Source organism: Larus michahellis, chromosome 2 (genome assembly GCF_964199755.1).
Source record: "Larus michahellis chromosome 2, bLarMic1.1, whole genome shotgun sequence".
Taxonomy (NCBI): Eukaryota; Metazoa; Chordata; class Aves; order Charadriiformes; family Laridae; genus Larus; species Larus michahellis.
In genome coordinates, this window is record NC_133897.1 from 136,401,905 (window position 1) to 136,428,541 (window position 26,637).

Below are 26,637 nucleotides of genomic sequence, written 5' to 3' on the forward strand. Positions count from 1 at the left end.
TTAGGGACCTGGTTTAGAAGTGGTTTTTGTCAGGGTAGGTTAATGGTTGGACTTGATGATCTTAAAGGTCCCTTCCAACCTCAGTAAGATGGCACACCAGCTACCAGCAAGTGTCCAAGAGCTAGGGAACATGACAGGACACATTGGTCAGTTTAATCAAACTTAGCAGTTCTGCAGTCAGAGGTTAGACAGACAGAGGGTTGTAATGAATATGGAAAATGGCAGGAGAGAAGAGTCATTCTCTCCCCTTCTCCTGGGCTACTGAAACATAGAATTGAATCATAGAATTGTTAGGGTTGGAAGGGACCTTAAAGATCATCTCGTTCCAACCCCCCTGCCATGGGCAGGGACACCTCCCACTAGATCAGGTTGCTCAAATCCCCATTCAGCCTGGCCTTAAAAACTTCCAGGGATGGGGCTTCCATCACCTCTCTAGGCAACCTGTTCCAGTGCCTCACCACCCTCACGGTGAAGAACTTCTTCCTAACGTCCAGTCTGAATCGACCCATCTCTAGTTTTAATCCATTCCTTCTAGTCCTACAATTACCCAACATCCTAAAAAGTCCCTCACCATCTTTCTTGTAGGCCCCCTTAAGATACTGGTAGGCCACTACAAGGTCTCCTCGGAGCCTTCTTTTCTCCAGACTGAACAACCCCAACTCTCTCAGGCTGTCCTCATAGGAGAGGTTCTCCAGCCCTCTGATCATTCTTGTGGCCCTTCTCTGGACATGTTCCAGCACGTCCATATCTTTCCAACATGCTGTGATCAGTCCTCAGCTACAGCTCTTCCAATATAGCATAATGCAGAGCAGTTAACAGACTGATAACCTTTTGTTCCCTGAAACATCCTTGAAATATCTTCCTGAAAGTAGACCGACTCCTTTGAGATGAATGGTAGCGCACTGGCCAACTTTACCATACTTTGCATCACTCTGTTCTCTAAGTAGACTCAGGATCAGAGAGATACGTAACTAGGGCTTTTTTACTTACTAAAAACTGCCTGCAAGATCTAAACCCACCTGTACTTGCTGTTGCACAACATATTTGCCCATAGCTCCTACCTGAAATGGGTCTGCATTCTGTGTGCAGAGAAGAGACAGTTTAAGCAGAGGTATAAAACCCCAGGTGTGCCCCAGAGAGCTGAAAAGATCTCTTCTTGGCCTTAACAGATGCCCTACAACTATCTCTGGTCATGTTTGTGTAGTCATCTGGTCCCAGTGTTCCAGCCTGAGAGGGCTGTCTTTTGCTTGAAGGCGATCTATTTGATCACTTTGCCAGGCTTGCGTCAGATCCTGCCTTGGAATTGGGCTCCCCTGGAATGGTGGAAACTTAAGATTGCAATAACAATTTAGGTGGATGTTTTGATGGTGACAACATGGAAAACTCTCTTGGGAAGGCGAAGGCAGGCAGCTGTAATCTACTTGACCAATTTTACTAGAGTTTTTCCTGGAAATGCACAAGGTGTTGACATTCAAAAGCACCACTTTAAACCGCTCCCTGGTGTTTTGGTTGCATGCACTGTGACTTGCAGTAGCCCAGGTTACGATATTTTTGTTATTAGAAGTAAATGACCATCAGCTTTAATACCTACCGTGGCAGTAACCACATGACCCTATCCTCTGTGTCCAGTCCTGCCACAATATTCTCTTCTTAGTACAAGCCAAGACAGCTTCCAAGCAAACACGCAGCAAAGTGTAACAGTTGACAATTTATTGCTATGACTAGTCCGCTCAAAAGGAGAATTATTAAAATGATAATTTGCTTTGGAACCTAAAATTGAAGAAAATTTTTAAGTGAACTGTAACTATAAACCAGTTTCCCACTTTGCATTTTAGTCTCATGAATACTGAAGTATGAAACCACCTGACAGCCAAACCATTGAATAGGCATGAAAACTAGCCTTCCAAAGAAAATTTAAATAAATAAATTCTCACAAACTTCAGAAACTCCTGTTAAGAAGCATCTTTTATTTGCCAACTTGGTTTTCATAAGAATAATACATCCCAGATAACAATTGCAGTAATATTCTCAAATAAGGACATTCATCAGTTTGGGTTGCATTTAGGAAATATATTTCTTTCGTCTTTCTTAACATTTTCTCTTCACCACTTTGTACAGATCATCCTGGCTAGTAACAGCTCAGACTTATGGAAAAATAAAGAAAAAATTCCAGGTAATGCAGGAATCAAACACTATCCCTGTAATTTCTTTTACAGAATATTGAAACTCCTGCCTTTAAGTCTTCCATAATACTACTTAAATGAGACCTCTTTTAAAGCTACTCCATAGAGTAGCTGGAGTGGAGGTGGTTTGTGGAAGCAAGGAATCGGTATTCCCTGACTCCTTTCATCTAAATGCCTCCAAAACCACACCTTATGACAATTGGTAATTCTCATTCAAATGAAGGTATATTAATAAATATATTAAAAAACTGTTTATAATTAGTCTGTTTCAGTTATGGCTTCATTTTTTGATTTCTGGCACAATGAAAACATTCACGTAGCACACAAAGACGCACAGCAGAGCACAAATAAAACTGTTCATACAGGGCTGTAACTCCTATCCAAGACTGAATAAGAGTTCTGGTCCTTTAAGCTTTCTTGAATTCTAGGCATTTATCCTTTTCACTGCTGCACATATGACTGCTCAGAAGTACATTCTCATGGTAGCTGAACACTTAAAACCTTTTGTTTAGAGAAAATGACTGAAGAGATTAACATTCCAAAATAAATTTTATTCCCTCTACTGCAGGAAGCATCACCAGATGTATCTTAGTCCTTTGTTACAGCAGAGTTTTAACCTGAAAATATGCTTATGATGACAAATTATCCATGCAATTAGTAGGTAAAATTAGATTATCCTTTGATTAGTCTACAAATTATCTATTTTTTCTCTGTAACATCTTCAAGTAAGACTTTTCTGCAGTTTACATATCACAAGCCACAACAAAACAGAAATACAACATTAAAAAGGTATATTTTTAACTTTACAGTGCCACAATGAAGCTGCTGAGTATTGATTTTGGAGTCCTAAAAAGCTAACCTGGTAGCAAGCAGCTTTTCAAAACACAAGTTGAAGTTTTGGTCTCACGAATCTGACTTTTGACTACAATCGAGCAAAGGTTTCACCACATTAGATGAAAAAAAAATAATAGTTCAGTATCTGACAAAAGGAAGCACTCTCTTCCCAAATCTTTTATTTCTGTGAGATGCATGGCACCTGCTACTTGCATGGAAAATAAAAGAATTAAAGCCACACCTTAGGATCTAGGATCTTAGGTTAACGCAAACTGTTTATTTATGCCATAAGACACAGACTTCACAAATTGGTCAATGCCACAGGCTACAAACCTAACACACTGATGATGAGGTACTACAGTAGTAGGCCAATGGTTTGGTATAATAAGCCATCATAAGTTAAGTATGAAAAGTTCAACTCCAGAAGAAAAACAGGGAAGCCAACTGCAATATAGCACAGCCAGCAGAAAAGCGCTGTACAACAGAGGTACAAAACTTCTGGAAACAGGTTTTGTACTGATACTGTAACAGGGATGAAAAACATTTTATTAGGATTTCACCTGCGTGAAGCTGCAAGAGGCAAAACAAACCTCAGGAAATTCATACAGCTTAGGTAAATCAAACAGCAGGACACAGAAAGATGGAATAAAAAAGGAAGATAACATTCTTTAAATATTCAGGAAAAAGAAACATTTCTAAATAGAAAAGAAGTTAACTCCTACATAAGAAGAACATGACACCTAACAGAGTCCAGTATAGAAAATCCATGCCTTTTTGACACAATACTGCACCGTGACTTCAGAAAGAATAAAGCGTCCACAGGAAACAAAGGTCTGCTATGACTGTAAACTACGAACACTGGATTTTGCACATGTAAAGGATAGTTAAAGAGAGAGGTGATGATCCTCACCTGAAAGTCAGGGATGCTAATACATTTCTTCGGGAAGAGCTATTAAGTGATGTGCGGAGACAGTTCATAGGGACTCACTTCGGGACCAGCAAGTGACTCCAGGATATTCTCCAAGAGACTTGCCAGTTTTGATACTTCTAATAAAGACAGATTTGTACCTGCTGGTTCAAGAGGCAACTGCAAATAACAGAAATTTGGCAGGCTGCTGATAAACACATTTGATGTCAAATAATATATTGCGGCGCAGTATCTGCAAGCAGTTGCTCTGAAGTCTGTTGACTCACAGAACAGTAGCAGAATTAATGAAGTTTTGGGCTGCCCAAAGATACTTACGAGCCCGCTAACTATATTTAATTGCATCAGATGAAAGCGTTGTGTGTCACTCTAAAGATCAAAACTTAGAATTTAAGATCTTCAAACAAATAGGCTGGTGGGTTGTTTTAATCAGACACTGAAGAATGTAATAAACCATTTCATAAAAGTAGATCAAAGATGTTGGATCAGTTGTTACCATACTATTTTTGGGACTGACTATTGATGATAGCGAATCAAGAACACAGCCATCATAAAGCTATTTACTCAATTTAACTGTGTAAGTTTTTGAGAATTTTATTTAAGAGCCAAAAACGGATGCACTGTATTTTTGGGTTAATGAGACACTTCTGGGTAAGACTTTCTGTTAAAAAAGGACTGCAATTTTGAAAAAAATAATAAATCTTATAAAACCAGGTCAGAGAATAAGTGGATGAAGTGTTAAAACGGAATAATAAAAACACTGATACATTGGAAAGCCAACAGAGAAAGCAAATAGTAAAAACCAGGAAGAGTTACCTATTTTTTTTTTAATATGTCTACATGCACATAGCTGCGTTTGATCTTTTTTCTGTGTGGTCTTGAGCCGTTAGCGAGGTTTGGCAGTCACCTTGACCACACCAAACAAAAAAAGAGTGGCAAGTCCCAAAGACAGCATCTTGTGAGTAAACAGTTTTCTCCAGTGCCTCTGACTCAGAAGAATGTGGATTACCTTGGGCAGCTGCCACATCCCAATGGATGATGAGTGGACTGCATCCCTCAGCTTTATAGGGAAGAAGTGGGAGGTGGTCATATGTACATCATTGAAGATCACAGACATATAGTTGAGTGAGAAAATAAGTCTGGACATCTCATGAAGGTCTAGAAGGTGCACTGTATTTGCACAGGAAGTGCTTATATCTCCTGTAGGCACATGGTAGCTATGGAGTATCTGTCTGTCCAGTAGATAGATCACTTAAAGCTTATGGTCTATCAATAAGAGAGCAATTCTGAATTAGAGAAAGAGTATGTCCTGTTATGGTGGCTGAATACAATGAGAACTATTAATAATCTTCTGAGATGACAATTCATCTTACGCCTTTCCTTTTCACAGTGGAACATCTGACTGGGAAATCAAATTTAAAAATATACAAATTTAAAATGACTCTTCAGGCACGACAAGGATAGCTTTCCCACAAAATCCATCTCCTAGCTAAGTTAATAATGGCAGAAGCTTTTAAAACAAGGTTGAGAAAATCCACAAAATGGATAAAAGGTTATTGGGCTTCTTTGCTATCTTTGAGGGAAGTATATAGCATGCAGTTAGGAAGTGGCAGGCTGAAAGACTCGGGATCTAAGGACGGACTTGACAACACAGGGGTACCAAACTAGGATCAAGTAGCCTGAGAAAGTAGAAGAGTTGGTGAAATCCTTTCTTTTCTTTCCTTCCGAGGCAAGCTGGCACTGTTACTCAGTAAAAAAAAAAAAAAATAATACCAGTAAAGACATGTGTTACAACAGAGTCTCCAAAAGCATCTTTAAGCTGTCTGTTTACAATAGTTTCTGAATTTTTCCATTAATCTCTGCAACATAATATTTCATGTACAGTACAAAACCAAATCAACTCCCTATCAGGCATGCAATTCCGTCATTTCAATTTTATATCTCAGTGGCTGAAGACTGTGTACCTCTGAGCCACATTTAGGACACGTAAAATACATATCAAATAAGTAGTTACTTTTAATACAATAGTAACAAAAAATATGTGAACAGCCTATGGTATGAGGCATGGTAGGCCATTCCCCACATAGTGAACATTCCTTGCCGTGAGCTGCTAATGTGTTTTCACTATTGGAAAGACCTGCAATAGGCGAACACCAAGAAGAAATTTTAAGTTTTAGTTTCTGTACATTAATAAGTGGTAGCAGATAGATCAGAAATTCAGCAAAGCCATGCCATAAGAGCTCCCTATTCATGTATTCAAATCCTACCTGACGAACACTTTGCGGCTTGCAAAAAACTGACCTAATTCCTAGAATGCGTTCTGTAAGTGTTGCAAATGTTCCTTTCTGAAGAAAAATCAGAAAATTTAGAAGTCCGCAAAGTTTAAGAAGTCCAGATCCAAAGTTAATATAAGGCTTAATTTTGCAGAAAGACTGCAGTTGACGATTGCTAAATAAATCATAACATCTTTCTTCCAGCCATCTTCCACCAACAGTCAAAATAAGATACCATAACTTCTGGTGCTTGCTCAGAGGCTGGTATTTCTCTGTCTGAGATAAGTTATTCTTGTACTGAATATTCAGAATAGCCTGTCCCACGGTTGCATTCTTGGAATAGATTGTGAATCTCCATAATATAAGCCATAAAAATGCTTTTACTTCTGGTTCAAAGTGAGCTAACACCCCTGGTTTAAATCCATGAAAACAGCTGGTAAACTGGGACCACACTAGTTGTTCCAGGGCTTTGTTGAGTTCAAGAGCATCAAGTTGGCTTATTCTGAGCACAGGATTCACACTCCTTTCCTTTCCAGTGCTGGAAGCCATCTCTTCACAAAAACACTTTCTAGGAATAAACACAAATAGATTTCAGTATAATAGAGCATTTCCTACTTTTATTTTTATTAAAGATAACAAAGTTGCAGTATAACAGCAATAAACAAGAAATAACAAAACAGCTTCTTCAGAATGCTGTATTAATATGCTACAAGTCCTTATAAGAAGCTTGATGTTAACAGTAAAAAACTTCATCTCAAAAGAAGTTATATTGGACTATTTCTCACAAACAGTAACATTTGTATTTTGTTATAGACAAGTGTTTAACCCCTCCCAAATATTTAGAAAACTACACAGATTTAGCATTTGACTGTGTAAATAAAAAAAAAATTACTGGACATAACTGTAATATTTAATTGGAACTTAAAATAGAAGACCAGAAACAAGAACTGTAAAACTATATGGTGTTTTACAGAGAAATAGGGAAAATGAACGTAATAACTAAAATCTAGAAGAGAACAGTGGGTTGGACAGAAAATATTGCTATATGAATACTTCAGCAGCTGCGGCTGAAAGTAAAATCTTAGAAATACTAACAAATTTAAGTATTACATACAGAAAGATATGGCTGTAAATTAAGGTGGGAATGATAAAACTTGCTGAATAAAGGTAGTGATTAGTTTAGAGAAGAATCATTATATGAGATTAAAGAAATATTCAGCATTCAGACATAAATTATCGTACAGTACATCCCTGAAGCCTGCATATATTTTCTAGAGTCTTTTGACAGGTGCAGGATTGTGCTACTTGTCATATAACAAATTTCCTGGCAAGATGATTAATGTATACCAGCAACTTCAACAAATGCATACTCTTCTTCTTCAAGCATTACAGAGAAAAATAAAAATATTGTTAAAAATTGCTTGGTTTAATTGTTATTGTAGCTGGAATTCTGTGACTAGGAAAATAAATGTAATAAATTGCAAGAGCAAAATATGGTAACACCTCATTAATGCAAAATTATGGGGTAATTGAGTTTTTGTTCCTTTTGTCCACATAAAAACCCCAAAGTGTTTTAGGAGAAGTGGTATATTACAGGTAGTATGCACCATATTTCACTTTCTAAACCAGATGCTTTACATAACAGACAAGCAAGGGTCAACAGCCTCCTGGAGAGAGTACTGAAGAAGGTACTTCAAATCCTTATTTATAAGAGGAAAATCTGCTACAACACAAGACTGCTTTGAATAAAAGATGCCATATAGGATCCTATACAGGAGTGGTTGCTAATGAAGATAAGAATACTAAAAAAAATTAATTTCTCCAAAACAATAACTCTTTGCTGAAACAAAGAGCGCCAAAAGTTTTAAAATCCATTACAAAGCATTATTTGTAGCATTCCTACTGTTTTCTGTACCTATAGTTGGTCATGGCTGTAAGGAAAATACCATGCAAAGCTAACGCGAAAGACAATTTTGTTCCTAATGTATGTTGTATAACAGTAGTCTCCAATTTACTAAGACTGGCTATATGGGTAGAGCATACAATAGCTCCACTATGTTTCTTTAAACTCCTCCTTCCCCATTACCAAGCAAAATATGGCTGAAGGCAGTACAAGGCCGCCTCCGGGCAAACAGCTATGGTGTTCATTGCATCAACCCGCACTGGCCTGACAAGCCCATACACAAGGGTATACAAAGGCAGTATACCCAAGCCTGGCTCATTCATGCTTCTGCCTTTTCTAGAATAAGCAGAGGCACAGCAATGTGGCTGGAAAGCTTTATCCACTATCATCCCAATACCGTACCTCCTCCACTTTGAGATCAAAGGATCAATTCAATCCCTGTTGGATCTTGCTGTATCACTTCAACAATTCCAGCTGAAATGACTATCTACCTTCCTACCCCTCATCTTCTCATCCCACTACCCTTTTAGGAACCACAGCCACTGATAATCATCTGCTCTGGAACTTCTCACTCCGGTTTGGCGCTATTCACTCATAATCCCTACAAGTCTATTGTCTTCTTCCCTTCTCCTAACACCTCAGTCCTTTCTACTCATTTCACTCCATTCTATTCATTTCAGTTACACTCCTACTAGTGTACTATGCAATTCCCAATACACAAAATCTCCTTCCAAAATTCTAGTTATTTGAAAGGGACATCTTAACAAACTGCTTCCTTGATCCATCTACTAAGACAATTTTCCAACATCAGTTCTACCATCTTTTCCAGCTGTCTTCCATTACCCCAGGTGCTATGAGAAATTGCTGTTATAGATTTCTCATAAAGTAGGCTAAATCTGTGCATATTTCCCCCCCCCCCCCCCCCCGGTATAGTCAGATTATCTAAAGAAACCTCAGCAAGTGAGGAATGTGTTATCAGAAACCTTCAAGGTTCAAGGAAAATGTGTCAAATACACAGGATTATGATGGATCATAAGATCCACAAGAAAACCCATGGATCACTATAGGCTGGGAGTTGACTGACTGCATAGCTGCTTTGTGAAAAAGGACTTGGGGATTCTGGTAGGCAGCAAGCTGAACACAAGTCACCAATGCAACCTTGTGCTACTAACGCCTACCGGAGTGCGTTAGCATGCCCGTAGCTAGCAGACTGAAGGATGTGCTTAATCTCCTCTACTTGGCATTGCTAAATCTACACCTGGGATGCTATGTACAGTTTTGCCTCTTTTCTATCTATAGTAAAAACCAAGTGTCAACAAACTGAAAAGAATTCAGCCACTAATATCATCAGGGAGCCCCTACACCTGATATATGAGGAGAGCTTGAAGGAACTCAGATTGTCCAAGTTGAAGATAAGGCAGCTAAGAAGTGATCTAATAGTAATCTTCCAATACCTAAGGGTTACAGAGAAGATTAAGTCAAACCTTTCTATGAGGTGCAATGAAAGAAAGAAGGCAACTGGCTGTAAGTTGCTACATGAGAAATTTCAATTGGACATAAGAGAACCGGAACAGTTTGTCTAGAAGGGCTGTGAAATCTGCATCCCTGGAGATTCTTAAAACTTGACTAAACAATGTCCTAGGGTACTTCTTCTAGCATTGAATTTATCCCCAGTTTTCACAGGAGGATGGACTAGATGTGGTAAAGATTTTCCCCAGAACTTGGAGCTTGACCTTCCCAGAAATCTGTGCATGCCTCATTGTCTAACAAATTAATTGATTTGTGACAATACATGTTCATGATCCTTTGCAGAACCCTGTCTGAAGGAAGTAACCTCAGTGAACCTGTCAGTGGGGGTTGGAACTTTGTACACAGAAAATGGAAACCACTTTTGAACAAACAAGTCCAACCACTGTTTGTTAACCTTTGAAATTTTTCAAAATCCAACAAGTGTCATTTTTTTAAAAAAACAGAATCAACACCATATATACTGTTTAAGTCACATACGTCTCTAACTGAATTATGAACTAGCAGATTGATTCAACTTTGAAATCACTTTTATACAAACTATATGGAAAAGGAATATCAGATAAAAACATAAGCAACTACTAATAAAGATGTACTCCTTTAAAATCCTTTAAATTATGCTTATAATATAGCTATGGAAGCAAAGCTTTCTTTTTGATGAACAATTAGGTAAGCACTCTCAACCTAAGCAATAAAACTGGGCATTTTTTCTGAAGCTCTTTGTGGCTAAGGAACACTGGAAGTTTGCCATAGGCTGTGGTGTTAGCTGGACCCTGCAAGTTACTAAAGATTATATCCATATAGCTTTGATTTTAACGTGTAAGCACATTTCAGTGTGCTCACTGTTACATACAGGCTGACATGTTTTGCTGTACGCTATGCTTACTTCTGAACTGACAAGGTTTTACTGCACTTATAGGGTAGATACTTCCCACAGAGAAACATTAAAAGGGAAAGTTTGAAATCTGTATGAAAAATACTGGCAATTGTCCTAATGATGTGGAAAACAGCACCTGTTTCTTTGAGAGAAGAGGCCTAAATTCTCTCTCTATTTTGTGATAGTAAGGAATTGTCATTATATTCTTTATCTATGGTGTCCATTTTTTCAGGTGATAATAAAAAAAAATAATATAATAAAGTTCACTTATTTATTTCTTTCTCTATACATAAGTCCATTCAGTTCATACTGTTTTCACAAATAGTGGTCCTGGAGTCGGAATAATTGAGACTCTGGTTTAAAACTAGATAATAAGCACAGCCTGTAAATGTCAAGACATTTAACTTGTACTTTTTAATGTTATTTTTGCATTCCATATTCTGCTGAGCTACACAGACTATAAAGAAAATGTTGTTTTCCCCTCCATGTTCCTGCACTGAATTCTATTTGTCATGTCCTTACTGTTTTAACTCTCTTATTCGGTCTACTTTAAATTTTTTAAAACTCAAGAACTCAGAATTGTAGACCCAGTAATGGAAGAAACAAGTATCAACACTCAGGTAAGGATGCCATCAGGCTTAGCTTGTATGATCAGTATTGAACAGTCAAGAATCAGGTGAAAATACATAATAAATCCTATGTGTGATTAACTTGTTACATAAATAAACTTTAAGACAAAACACTAAAGACTACTACTTGAATGGTTCTCCCTTGATTTTACACCATCACAGATATTGCAGAGAAAAAAAATAAAAAACTGCCTCACAGAAAAAAAACCCACACAGAACATTTCTTTCTTTAATAACCTATAGTTTGTCTGTTGGGTTTTTCTTAAACAAAACAAATGAACAATCCCACTTGTATAGTACACTGTGCAACAAAAAAAAATAATTATTGTATATCACCAGGGAAAGAGGAATTTCTTCTGGTATATGTTAGTGCTGTTATCGAGCATTGTACAAATTATGAATGAATATATTTTATTTGGAAACATGTTATTGACAGAAATCTATCAATAGTAATGTGAGTATTGTCAACAGCTTGTCAATATTAATGTAATTATGATTAAGGGGATAACATGGATTTTAGCTATAATACCAAGTAACATCTCCTGCATTGCTGCTATCAATATAAGCATTATTATTGACCTGTTCTGGGACTATCAGTACGAGATGTATTACCATCAGGCATATCTGTCAATGCATTCTGCCCACAAAAATTCTACATTTAAATTTACAGGTCTGTAAACTTTGCCTGCAGAAATATACAAATCCAAGTAACCTCTAGGGTGTCATTTTTTCCACAGGGCTATTCCACTGTGGATGAGTAATCAAGGGGTTTCTACTATCTCAGTGTTACTGCAATCACATTCCCTGCTTTTCTAGCACAACCATTAGAAGACAGACAGACATATACTATATGCAGAAGCTTCAAAATATTTTTAAGTTTTGTCAAAACACTTTTTGGGAAGCCAAATAAAAATATACTTTATTAAACCAAAAATGAACTTTGTTCCTTACTGCTCTAACTTAAAATTGCATTTAGAATGAAAGAATTAGCACACCCATTCACTTCACTGAGTTCAGACTATCTAATCCTAACTCAGCATGAATGCAGGCTCAAGAATATCTTGACAGATGTTTAACTACCAAGAAAGCCTATTCCACACTTTCTCTAGGTACTCTATTCCAGTTTTTTACGGCCCTAATAATTACAAAGAATTTTTTTCTCATATTCAATCTAAAGCATCTTTATTAGACATAAAGATGGTTTTCATTCCACAGGAGAAAACAATAACAACAATGGAGAAGAATTTCCAGTTTATCTGCATCTTCTCAAGAGGAAAAAGCAGTGACGCATGGGAGGGGACCAACTACATACTGAAGATTTGTCAAACTAGACAACGTCCTCTTTCCTACAACATGCCTGGTATGGTCCCCCAGAAAAAAGAAACCAACCACCTTTACTTTTTTCCAGCAGAATAGTTAGCATTTACCCTGAGGTCCACTGTATCTTTAGATCTTCTTCTATCTCCTGTTTTTATCTCCTATCTTTTTCTGTTTCCTGTTTTATATTCATGTATTTGTGTTCTTCCTCTTAAATGCAGTGCTTCACACTTGCCTGCATTGTTTTTCATCTTGTTCATTTCCGAGACTCTCTCCAAATTCATCACTGTTTTGGATTCAGATCTCACGTTCAAAACAAAGGGGAAAAAAAAAACCACAATAACCCCAAACTTTCTACCCCTCTCCAGCTTAGTATCATCAGTAACTTCTGTAAGTGTGCATTCTCTTCAATCATCTCACTCATTTAATGCCTTTTCATCTAGACAGGCTACTATAGGTAATTACTCTGTAAAGACAATTTTTCAACTTGATGCTGATAATATCAGCACCTAATGCAGATAGTATCTATATTACGTTTCCTTAGCTTGCTTATGTAGGGAAAAAGACTTTATTAAAATCAAGCTATACTGTACCTAAAGTTTTCCTCTTACTTACTGAGCTTCTTCTCTAAGAGGAGAAAATAGATCAAGGTTTCTTATGAACAGGTCATGTCAAATGATACCAGCTGTTTTATAATTGCTCTTCTGCACATTTTTACATACAAATTAATTGCTAAACTGCTACTGAATCTTTATTTGGTATCAAAACCGACAGCTTCAATAATTCTCTTAACAGAAGAATAAAGAGACACAAAACCACACACACAAACCCATTTCACTGGCTATTTTCACCCTCTGGGACATTAAATAAATAAATATATAAAATCAGTGGTGCCTAATTCCTCAATCATTCTAGGATGAATTTTATTAGGATTTGCCACTTGAGCACATCTATATTAAGATTCCTTAGGCTATTCTTTCTGTGCTTTGGTTCCACTCTTATTTCCTGTCTCAGATTAATTTTATGAAAGCAGCAGGTCACAATATATCTCTTTTATAAAGTATGAAGTAAAGAATCAGTCTTTGAAAATCTGTTACTTGTTCTCCTTTCTTATTTAATAACAGATCTAGGTAATGGACCTATCCCTTTGTGACTCCTCTTACTTAGATTTTCAGAACCTTTCATTGATTCTTTTCTTGTGCTTTGTAAATTGAAACTTATTTTATTCTTTAGAGTCACTGATTTTATTCTTACATTCCTATGCTATTCCTTTACATTCATTGCTAACCATGTTGCATTATTTTTGCCTTTTGATTTCCAGGCCAGTGAAGAATTCTTGATATATAAAGTCTCCTTGACATTAATTATTATTATTTTAGTTTAGTATTATAAACTGTCTCATCTCAAAGAAAAAAGTACATTAAAGATAACCATTTTTTAGTCTTTTCAACAGACTAGATTCTGCCAAGTCCCAGCATTCAGATCTATGGCCCAGGCAGGGGGAAGCAGTATGTGGTGGGCATGCTAGGGATCACACACACTCTCTGCAGACAACATTACCAACACACAGTTCCTCTTTTCTTCAGGAGCTACAACACATTTGGTATTGTGCCTTCAGTGTTGCCATACTTGGTGTGTCTGAGAGAGAGAGAAAGCCATACCCTTGGTCTCCTACCCCTCCTTTTATGTTCACAAGGTTAAGATATCAATAGATAGCAATGAATACCATCTTTCGACCAACCACAAGAATGCTGAGATTTTTTTTTTTTTAACTGGGAGATGGAGATTTTTTGAGTTGTTTTTGTGCGTGTTTTTTTGGAGAAAATGTATTCCATTTAACTGTTCTTTTCAGTTACTCTCAACAGCAGAGGATATTTTAGATGTCAATTTGAAATCAATAAACTTTAAAGATGAAAAATCAAAGTATATGTACCCAGTTAATTTTAAAATCTTCCTTTACATCAACTCTCATAATAAAACACAGAACCCGGACACCAGCTGCTCAAAGCCTCATGTCTTACCATTAATTCTCATCTCTTTCTTGCTCATCAAGTGTAGAGAGAAGTATCCTCAGATCAAAGTCTAACTGGGAGCCCCAACTGTGTTGTCTCTTAATCACTGTAAAATTAACTTATCACTATATCATTACCTCAAATAACCTTACAAAAGATTGATTTTGTATTACTGTCTGGATTTCTATATACTTCAACTAAATACCTATCATTTTGTAAAGAACATAAAACGATTCTTTAACCATTTCGAATAGCTACTAACAGTAACTGAAAAACCAGTAACACACTGCAATCACAGAAAATACTAATTTCTTACATTCCTGGGAGGCAGGACTATTTCTCAAAATAGACAAAGTAAAGGAAAACACTGAATGACTGACTGTGTGACAAATCAATCCCATAGAAAATTAAGATTTTCACTATGGAGTTCAGTGTGCAACTAGTAACAAATGCCAGAATCCTAAATGTTACAGTTACATTTAATGTTGAAAACCAAGTACAAAACAAAGATACATTCAGATCACAGGTTGCTTTTCCAACTTTAACTCAGTAAACTTAGATTTCATAAAATGGGATACAAGAGATTAGCCACTGATGAATGCCTGAAGACAACAAGAAAACCTAACAATAGCTCATTGATTTATCTTCCATAAGCTACCTGCCAGAGTCAAAATATTAGGGCTTCAAGTTACAAAATCAAAACCAGCTCAGAAGAGCCAGAATTGATACAACAGTAATGAAGAGCAGTAGGAAAGTGCTGCACTGTTAGTAGCTGTACATCAGTCATTTCTGTCACTATTTGATGGAAACTGAAAATTCCGTGTCAGTATAATACATTCTCTCGATGAACACTAGCAACCAAGACTATTATTGGCCACAGTTAAAGATACTCTGAATGCTAAGAGTGCTCACTGACTTCAGAAAAAATTGTGATCAGTCAGCACTCTTAAAAGACACTATTAGATGCAAACAACTAGATGTGTAGACTAATTACTGCATAACACATTTAAAATACTATCTTTTAAAAATTTTGATGTTAAATTTAAGGCTACAAAAGCTCAAACTATATTTGTATTCCCTGTAGCATAAAAGCCATAGATAGCATCATCCGACCAACTTTTTGGATATGGCCCTAATTTTCATTTATTAGAATAAACAGGAAGCATGTAACAAGTCATATGTTCAATCACTATTCTTCTTTACCCCATTCTTCTTCTTTCCCCATCTTATTTCCTCTTTTTTGTCATCCCTCTCCTTAGTATGTCAAATTGCAAACTCATCTCTAAAGGGATGTGTCAATTCTGCATTGTAACTTGAGGCTTTCCAAAAAAACACGGTTAAAAAAAAAAATCCCTTCAACACTAAAATGAGGAGCCAAAATATAAGTCCAATGCGCAATATTGACTCTTTTTCTTTGGAACCATGTAATGGGAATTCGCTGGAGAAGTGCCTTACATCTACTGCTGCTGAATCAAAATGACGGAGGATTTGGCTGGAGTAGTTTACCAGAGCTGTGACTGATGTGACTTGCCCTTGCAGGGAAGGGGCAATCTCTCTGAGCCAGTATCAAGAAATGTAAGAGCATGGGAAAGATAAGGGTCCCTTGTGCTACAAATGTAGGTCTCAACTATTGACCACATCAGCAGATGACAGGGAGACCCCTACGTTTGAAGTGATTTTCATTATGACGAGGATATCAAGTTCTGGTATAAGAATGGATAACAAAGTTATATCACATTGCATGTGTAAAAGTGAAAAGGATGTAAAGCTTGGAAGATGTGCCATCCTTTGTGTAAAGCAGGTGAAACATCATAGAGTTGCAGAGGTATGCAGCTCTGTTTCAGAACGGTTCAAAGACAGAACATGAATGCATGGTTGTGAGCACACTGTGGGCAGTCATAGCCATAACTATTCATTTGCTGGTTATTGTTACTTACCTGAAAAGCTGGCCTTATGCCTCGTGACATATGTAGTATCTGCTTTTCACTGTTGTAAGGGCACTGTATCTCACATAGCTTTATTTGTCAAGCGCAGTCTCAATTCCAATTTTATGCATCTTTTCCATGCCCCTCCTTACCTTTCTTCCATTCGAAACTACCTAAAAAAAAAAAAAGTCACCTAACTTAAATTCCCATTTCACAGGTCTGTGTTTCTGTTCTGCTCCTACCTGTCTGATCCACGTGAATGGATCATCAGATAGGTACGAAGATGCCAGGATGAAGACTGAGAAGATATGACGTAAAAGGGATTCAGAAGCAATAACTGTTCTATATGCTCTGATACAATTTACCACAGATGACAGAACCCTGAAATTTTGCATTGAACACCTTAGACTCATAATTTATGAAACACAGTCATTGCCCAGATTTTATTCCAACTTTCTTCCTTTTTACATACATATGCATACCAACTGCAGAGTCATGAATATTCAGTGATATGCAAGTGTAACAATGCTGATCCAAGTACTACATTGCAGGAACATAATGCCCTTTAACCTTTTATTAGCAATACTTAATAGACGAGAAAGGTAAAATCTGTCCTAAATGCATAGCTAACTCATAATTAACCTCTGTCCACATCTGTACCAAAACGAGGACTATAGGTAAAAATAATGTCGTTACAGACTGTATATATTTATGACATGTTAGAGCCAAGAAGGCCCCTGCATCAATGAAATGACAAGCCTGTTCACTGTCAGTTTTAAGTTCTGGCCTTGTATTGTATGGCATAACTTAGGAATAATTGGATCTAATTATCATCAAGAACCCTCAACTGGCAGAAGGATAAAGAACAGTACTTTACCTGACACGTCTCATTTTTTAGGCTTGTGTTCCACAGCAACATAAGCTGATGTAATTTCTGACAGTTACAGTCACTGTCTCCCATCCTCCTTCAACTGTGTATTGCCACCTTTTCTTACAGACTAGCGCCAACACTCTTTTGACCCTCTACTGAACTGTTCTTGCATATTAAACTGGCAGAAATCAAAGCTGTTTAAATTTATTTTTCTGCAGATTTAGTACACAAACAGGTCAGCACAGCATCAGGTAAGACGCATGCAGTAGCAGTAAGAAGGGCATCAGGGCCAGGAAAAACAAGTAGTTATGAAAACTGGCTGCCTTTGAATCTCAGCATCACGCTCTCACATCCGCTACCAGTCAATTGCAAGATAAAAACCCAAGTCTTTCATTTGACTAGAAGAACTGTTCTTATGGTCTTCAAACCTGACATGTTGAATGTGCAAGGATAACACCTGTTATTAACACTGTAAATAGGAATAAAAAGGAGAAAAGAAGAATGATTTGTACAAGTCCGCTGTAGGACCCATGCAGACTTGGAAGCGAGAGGCTACTCTGTTTAAAATAAGTAACACTACCCGATTCCTCCCCACTCACCTTTTTGATATGATTGTACTTTGAAATGTTTGGCATACAACAGTGACTAATAGGGATGCTGGGAAAATTAGATGTGCTCAGTGTCCCCAAATCTTGACAGTTTTATTACTTGGTAATTATGGTAACTTTAAGCACAAGACGGAAGACTGATATGCTTTCACCACACTCTCTTCAATCCTGTAACTTCATTAGCATTTTAAAATCCACTGGCACGGTTGCACACACATATTACAAGTAACAGTTTAGAAGAGGGATAGGCAGCCTGAGCTGTACACTGCCACAGCTTCCACAATCCCTCTGCAATTCCAACATGAATTCCCCTTCATGATTTAGTTATACCCCACAGAGTCATGGCCCTAAATTAATTTCCTTTTCAGGAAAAGTTCCTTTCTCCCTGCCAGCCCACTCCAGTGATATCTTCTGTCAGCTCCTCTGCTTACAGAATTAATAATGTTATTTTAGAATGTATTTTTCAGGTTTTTTTAGAATTTAAATTTGGATTGTTTCCTTTCTTTTCCAACCCCACTGCCAACATTACCAAAAACAGAGACAGTCGAGATAAGCAGTGGCAGAGACGGCATTTTTAGAGAGGTTGTTCCCAGACAGCTACTGATACAAACACAATGAGTATAAGAAGTGATTCAACTTACTTCTAAAGGACAAAAACCTCCACAGGTTCTCTCTTGCAGGGAAGGGAGGAAGTGCCCAAACCCAGTCAGAGTCAACCTTGATTTAAGAGTTGCACCACTGCCATAATTCCTCTCTCTCCAATATTATGTATTTGTCCTTGTTTTCCTCCATCTCAAAGCTTTTTATTTATCTTAATTTTTATTCTTTCTTCCTCTGAAAAATCTGCATTTAGCTTCCTTTTGAAAACGGTCTGAAGTAATCTCAGACTTTCAAATTTCTTGCATTCCACCTCCAAATCAAAAAAACCCTACCACCACCTCCGAGAAAGGCATGTTGCAAAGAGATAGCATCCTTTCTGTTCTCCTGGTCCTGAAGATTTTTGTAAAGTTTAGATGTGAACTGACAATGCTTGTAGATGTAGGTCAGGCGCATGACTGCAGGAACCATTTAGCTCATCTGAGAAGCTGGAGGACAGACAGCCTGCTACCTTCTCTGTTCATGTACAGCACAATCTGACTCATGAGCCTGCAACTTTACAGCAGAACACGCTCTTTTTTTAAACTTTTTTTTTTATTTGCTGTTTTTAACTTTACTACTCGAAGAGTGCAGGGAGTGCTGTGGAGTAGGTTGTGTTGAGAGCATCCTAATTAGTTAAAATGAGAGTTGTAGCATCACACCCTTTCTCTTCCTGCCTTCACTGGTCTATATGAAAAAGTACATATTCTATTAGGTCTCAAAAGGAAAAAAACCCAAACCTATCCACCCCCACGCCCCAACCCCCGAAAAAAATCAACAAAAAACCCACAAAACAACATAAGCAGCCTTCTTGAAAACACATAATGTTGAAAACACCATACCCTAATGATGACCATTAACCGCAGCAGTGAGTTTGAGCCTATTCCCATTTTTAGTCATACGCAACTTACCATCATTTAAGTTGGAAATTTAAATTCGCTCTCTGCATGCTCTAAACAACTGTGTGAATTCAGATGTTTTTCCTGGAAAGTCAACATTTGGAAACCAGACCTTGCTAGGGAGAAATTTACATTAGGGTATTCTAGGGAAAGACTGATTTTAATGGATGAAATGATCATCTTCTAACTACACACATTACATGCAAGTGCAAATACATCATTTTCATATTTTGCATCGTATGAGTTGCTCAGCTTAGTATATACTAAACATATGTATAAGGCTAATATATTTGTAGAGAGTTAAGTGTACTTATGATGTGAAGTACCAATAGACACTTTACAGTATTTACAGAATGGAGTTGGTAGTGATTTAAAGAAAAATATGCCTCTCTTGAAGCTTGCTGGCAGAGGTTTTTTTCTGCAGTCATTCTAAAGTAGTATGAAGTGGCTTCCCACTCTGAATTTCCTAAAATATACGTGTGAAAGCCCACTGATGGTTGCCAAATACTGCTAGTGTATTTACTGCAACCTAAGGAAAAGAAAAAGAAAACTTCAGAGTTGACTGCTACCCCCTCCCTTTTCATTTTTTATATAAATGTCATAACATGGGCCAGTAGAAAGGGATCAGTGTATTTATGATGTTCAGTCCCCATCTGTTCAAGAAGGGCCACCTGGAGCCAGTTGCCCACAACCATGTCCAGACAGCTTTTTAGCATCTTGACAGTCTCTCTGAGCAACTGCTTTGTCACCTTCACAGTGAAAAAATGTTTTCTTATGTTCAGACAAAGCTTTCTGCGTTTCAGTGTGTGCCCATTGCCTCTGGTCCTGTCACTGTGCACCACTGAAAAGAGCCTAGCTCCATCTTCTCTGCATGCTCCTTTCAGGTATTTATATACATTAACAAGATCCACCCTGAGCCTTCTCTTCTCCAGGCTGAACAGCCTCAGTTCTCTCAGCCTTTCTTCACAGGAGTCATCTCCAGTTCCTTAATCAACTTTGTGGCCCTTTGTTGAACTCTCCAGTACGTCCAGACCTCACCTATACTGGGGAACGCACAACTGGACGTGGTACTTCAGATGCAGTCTCACCATTGCTGAGGACAGTGAGAGGATCCTCAACCATCTCCCTTGGTCTGCTGGCAACACTCCTCCCAGTGCAGCCCCAGATACCATTAACCTTCTTTGCCACAAGGGCACATTGCTGGCCAATTCTGAACTTTGTGTCCACCAGGACCCCCAGGTCCTTTTTTCCAAAGTTGCTTTCTAGATGGTTGCCACCCTGCAGATACCAGGGCGTAGGGCTGATCCCGCCCCCAGGTGCGGGACTCTGCACTTTCCCTTCTTGAACTTCATAATGTTTCTGTCAGCCTGTTTCTTCAGCCTGTTGAGGTCCCTCTCAATGGCAGCATGATCCTCTGACCTATCAGCCACTCCACCTAGTTTTGTGTCAGCAAACTTGCTGAGGTTGCACTCTGCCCCATCATTCAGATAATTAATGAAGATGTTAAACGGGACTGGAGTCAGTATTGACCCTTGGGGTACACCACTAGTTACTAGCCTCCAATTAGACTTTGCACCATTGATCGCTACGCCCCGTTCAGCAAGTTTTATATTGACCTTACTGTCTGCTCACCCAGTCCATACTTCATCAGCTTCTCTATGAGGACATAATGGGAGACAGTGTTGAAAGCCTTACTGAAACAGTATATACTGCCTCTCATCTACCAAGCCAGTCATTGCCCTCTCCTCGTCTACAAAGCCAGTCATTTCATCGTAGAAAGTTATCAGGTTGGTGAATCCCTGCTGGCTACTCCTGATCACTTTCTTGCCTTTAATGTGCCTGGAAATGGTTTCCAGGATTAGCTGCTCCACCACCTTTCACCCTTCTTAGGGATCGAGGTGAGGCTGATCAAACCGGAGCTCCCCAGGTACTCCCCTCTTGTCCTTTTGAAGACAGGAGTGACACTGGCTTTCCTCCAGTCTCCAGGCACTTCTCCCAGTCTCCATGATCAGTCAAATATTATCAAGAGCCTTGTCACAGTAATATCAGACAGCTCCCTCAGCACTCATCAGTGCATCCCATCAGTGCCCAGAGCCTTATATATGTCTGGGTTACTTAAGTATTCTCTGACCTAAACTTCTTCCACCAAATGTAAGTCTTCACTGCTCCAGACTTTCCCCTGGGTTCTACAATTCTTGAAGATCTTTGCTAATAGAGGGAGGTGAAGAAGGCCTTCAGTACCTCAGTCTTTTCCATATCCTGTATCACCAGAGCCCCTGTCCCATTCAGCAGTGAACCCACATTTTCCGTAGTCATCCTTCTGCTACTGACGTACTTCTTGTTGCCTTTGACATCCCTAGCCAGATTCAACTCTGGACAGGCTGTGACTTTCCTAATCACATCTCTGCATGTTCAGACACTGCCTCTATATTTCTCCCGGGTTACCTGTCCCTGCTTCTGCATACTTCCTTTTTATGTCAGAGATTTTTTTATGAGCTCCTTGTTCATGCATACAGGGCTGCTGGCATTTTTGTCTGACTTCCTACTTGGATGGACAGCTCTTGAGCTCTGAGGAGGTGATCCTTGAATATCAACCAGCTTTCCTGCACCCCTCCAGGGCCTTTGACTCTTCCAAGCAGATCCCTGAAGAGGCGAGAGTCTGCTCTCCTGAAGTCCAGGGCAACGATCTTCCTTTCTAACACCTAAACCAGGCTCTCAAAGAAAGCTGGCACTAATATCAGTAACAGACTGAATAAGAAATAAATTACACTAGTTTCTGCCAGGGACCATATAGCTTAAAGGAGACACAAGCTAAACTGGAACATACAAACATGTCGAACTTTTTTTATTACAAAAGTATTATCTTGATAGTCTTCAAAAAACTCTCTGCCCCAAAATCATAAAATATCTAAAAAATTATAGAATTCTAGATAGTGAAATTAATGTAATATATTAAATCTTATTCTTCAGTTAGACTGACATTAATCTAGAATGAGCTTATTGGCAATATATGAAGAACACTTCTTACTAAATATGGCACTATCTTTCAATTCAAACACTTATTCATGTTTGTTTCTTATTATTAGCTTACTAGCTAATTTAATGAAGTTGTATTTATACCTAAAATTTATCAGTTAGCATTAGCTGGATACATTTTTTTTTTTTAGATCTTCTTGATTCTTGTTCTCGGTGAATAAACATAGACATTCCAAGTGCAACAGTCCTGTGGGATTTTTTTTTACGAGTAGGTCGTTATAACCAATATGGAAATAAAGCACATTGGTAATAAGGTACTTGCATTATAACCTCAAATTGTTGATTGGTCTACTGTTTAATTTACTACTAACTAGTTTTCCTTCAGACTTCTGTTCATCTCCTCCCTCCTTTCCTTCCCCCTACTCTCTCTGAACCTCACAGCTTTGAAATTACTTTCATATGTTTAAAAAAAATGGAAAAGGAAAGACATTCCCACTCTCTCCCATTTTGAAGACATAAATGTTTGGGTTTTTTTCCTGACAGATCATGCGCTTCATTACTATGTCCAGATATATGTTAATACTGGATTCAGACATCATTCCCTACCCCTTGATTATTTACATCTTGAAAATATATTTTACAATATATTTTTTGGTATTGATAGTATATACCCATGAACTTGTTTCCTTCCCTCCTTCCCAAATACTCTCTGGGTAGAAGCTTTTATCAGTTTTCAGAATTGCCACTTTAAAAGTCTATAAAAGATTAAACACAGGAGAAGATCAAATGTCTGTCTTGACTTGCATCACCACAGCATTTGATGTCAAAGAACAAATGGAGGTCTTTGGATTAGTAACAATATCAAAAACTAACAGAGTATAGAAATTACCTTTCCCATTCTGTTCTATGAAGGGTCTAACGAAGTCTTTATATACACCTTTGCAAACACCTGTTTACAAGTTTTAATTGAGTTTTATTTAGTCCATCACAAGAAAACTTGCTTCCCACGTGTCCTGAATCACAGTAAGTATCAAAACCTTTCTATGAGTCACTACCTTCTCTAATAAAAGAAATTATAGCTACTGTCTCGGGGTCGGGGCATAATAACAGAATCTAAAAGGAGACAAACACACAGAGGCCTCAAGCACACAAAAAATTCTCTGCCAAAACTAAACATCCTCCTTGCACAAAACAGACATTCCATGTATCTTGTATAATCCTTAATAACGCACCACCATGAAAGGGGGCATACCATCCCAGCTGCCTTTTAGTAGGTAGTTCTTTAATCTAGCCTTTTAGATTAGGGCTAGACAGCCTTTTAATCAGTAGTGGATTCATAATGCATCTGAAGGCCTACTACCTAAGAAATTAAACTTTTTAAAAATAAATTCAGAGGATGGTATTTTATATGCTTGTACTGCTGTACTAAGAGTTCTAAGGGCAACTATGAGGGACTTAAGCACAGGCTGATTCAGATACACTTAAGTTCCCCACTACTACTTCACAGTTTTCAACACTTCTAACAAAAGTAAAGGATACTTTGCCACTCATGCAGAGAGTTGTCTAATTTTAATTATATCAACATTAGAAGTTTCACTAAAGCTTTAATGGGAACTGATTTTCTTCATTTGGTGAAAATGATGATCTCAACACAAAAAAACCCACAAGTCTGAATCAAAGCAGGCCTAGAAATTAAAAGGACTTACAACTAGACGCAAAACTCTAAGCAAAGAGTTATTTCAGCTGCCCCAGATTAATGCAATTTCATTATGCTCTGTAGTCAGTAAACACACTTAATTCTTACTTTGAAAACTGCAAATATATATATGTAACATTTTTTAAAAATATATACATACATATACAAATTGTCACTTATAAAAAAAATACCAAACATGCCACCTCTGTCAGCCTCCCACAATACAACCCAGATTGGTAGGCAAGAAAGAGGATGTAAACGTAAGGTCCTTGCAAAACCTTCATAGACAATAGCTTTAGATGTATTCCACTTTCCAATTCACTGACTCTATCAAATACTTAACATTACGGAGAACACTATAAGTATCATGGCAATTACAGCGTAAGTCCATAAGCTATTAAAATACTAAGACCTTTTTAAAATAAAAAAAGAATGCTGCTTTCTGAAGAGTATGTTTGCACAGGCAGATACGAACTTCTCACAACTTTTGGCAATAAAAGTCATACCTGACTTATCCAAAAGAAGACAAATTATTCCCCAAACTTTACTGCAGTGTATAGCATAGCAAAATATTGGAAGGATTTTTTTTTTCCCCCCAGAAAACTGGAATGAGTTTGAACTAGCCTATTCATGGTGTAATCCCTCATGCACAGCACTATCTTTTCTCCACATACATCACTACAGATACAAGCGGTGAGCTCTCCAAAGAGAGGGTTTGTGGGAAACATAACTTTTTAACTCCAAAAAATATTTTTACTATTAACTAGTGCTAGAGCACTAGCAACCACAGTAGGTGTTCCAAAACTGACACGGTCATCTATTTCCATAGTAAATTCCAGAAGAATTAAAAGTGTCAAATCCCTCCAATACTCTTGATTATGTGCCCTACTGGTCTACTCCCTTTCTATGGAAAAAAATGGAAAAAGCCTGTTTAATGAGTTCATTTATATATCTTATAGGTGTGAAGCTATCCCTCTAACTCCAGAGCAAGTAACTGAAATTGATGACTTCATACACTATGAATAAGCTTAAAAAAATAATTCAGAGGAGTGAGCTGTTATCCCTTTAGTAGTTTATTTGCTACTCTAATTCATGTCCCAACAATGACACTTTCAGCTGTTTTCCTACTAATCACTTCATTAGATAAACTAGTGATGATGGACATCCAGAAGGTGAAAAACAAACTGCCGATGAGTAGAAACTGAAGTATAGAGGAAAGAGTTTGGAGAAGAAAACACTGATAAAACAGATCTTCATAAAGAATAAAAACAGTATCAGTCTTAAAGTGAAAAACTTAATCACCAACTGTTGCTGAACTGCATATTAATAACAGCTCCAAAGAAATTAGATGAGAATTCAGTAACTTCCAGTAAAATCAAACAAATGGCTAAATATTTGGAATCAGATTTTACTACAAACTGGCCATACTTCATCTCTGACCTTGGTGAACACTGTCTTCCCACTGACAGGTGAAAGATGATACAAGAAATAGACTTAGGGATTGAAAGTATTACACAGTGCTGTGGTTTTCAGTATGCTATATCATAAGTGGAATTCATCCTTCTGCCAAAATGCATTGACAATTCAGCCTAAATCTCTATTAATTTTGTGGCAAACTAACAGTTTATTACTTACACTTACAGGATGGACAAAACTGGATTAACAGAAAGTGGAAAGGAGCCACTGTCCACTTTAGCAGGCAGTGCCTATAGGAAACCTTGTCACCTATACCAGGCAGTCACAGGAAAGACTTTCGGAAGTCTGTAAATGGTTCTCTCTCAACTGAGATCAGAATACCAATTCAGACTAAAATATCCCTCTGCCAGAATATTATGCCCTTTCCTCTCTACAGAGCACATTACCATGCTCTGCTCCTTCTTACCTTACACCCCGGGCCTAGCTGCAAAACTTGCAGTCTCTTTGCGTGCTGAGGAGACAGAACGTCAGTGGGCCTCACGAAACTGCCCAAACAGAGCGTGAGGAATTTTATAAAAACACAAGTTTTTACGAAGAGGGAGAGCCTGGAGGAGCGCCCGGGGCCGACCCAGCGAGGCTGTCCCACAGAGGCTGTCCCACCGGCCTTGCAGGCCCGCCGCCGCCACCCGGCCAGCCGCCCCGAGCCTGCCGGGCCGCGGGAGCTGCCAGGCCGGGCTCAGTCGAGGGCGGCGGCCCCGGCAGCAGCCCCCCCACGGCACCGGCGCCGCCCGCCGCAGCCCCGCTCACCAGGGAGGCCGGCGGCACCCCGGCCTCCTGCCGCCCCGACTGACCTGCGCCGCCGCCGGGCCCAGGCCGCGGGGACTCGACAGGGCTACGGATACGACGGGCTCGGCCTCGAGCCTCCTAGTGAAGGCCTGCGTGGACGGAGCCTCCACGGGCCGCCCCGAGGGCTCTCCCCTCGACCGCCCGGCTACGGCCCCCGGCCCTCCGGCACGGGCCCGCCAGCAGGCCCCTCCGAGTCATAGAGCCAGCTCCCGCCGCCTAGAGCGGCTGCGGCACAGACTATAGATACGGCAGGTAACCGCCTAGAGTGGCTTTGCAGGAAGTAC

The 26,637-nt window shown here is 38.6% G+C and overlaps 1 protein-coding gene across 5 annotated transcripts; it reads right to left on the minus strand.

Moving 5' to 3' along the window:
* Positions 1 to 1,947: 1,947 nt before the first annotated feature.
* On the minus strand, positions 1,948 to 26,637 carry PEX2 (peroxisomal biogenesis factor 2). Of its 5 annotated transcripts, XM_074577308.1 has the most exons (4): positions 26,359 to 26,636; positions 25,974 to 26,018; positions 16,418 to 16,578; positions 1,948 to 6,783 (listed from the first exon to the last, which is right to left on the minus strand). In XM_074577308.1, exon 4 carries the CDS (start codon positions 6,762 to 6,764, stop codon positions 5,850 to 5,852), a length of 915 nt encoding a protein of 304 aa, XP_074433409.1. In that variant the 5' UTR covers positions 6,765 to 6,783; positions 16,418 to 16,578; positions 25,974 to 26,018; positions 26,359 to 26,636; the 3' UTR covers positions 1,948 to 5,849. The 5 variants fall into 5 exon arrangements, with proteins under 5 accessions (XP_074433409.1, XP_074433407.1, XP_074433408.1 ...); XM_074577306.1 differs by lacking the exon at positions 25,974 to 26,018; XM_074577307.1 differs by lacking the exons at positions 25,974 to 26,018; positions 26,359 to 26,636 and adding an exon at positions 18,526 to 22,074.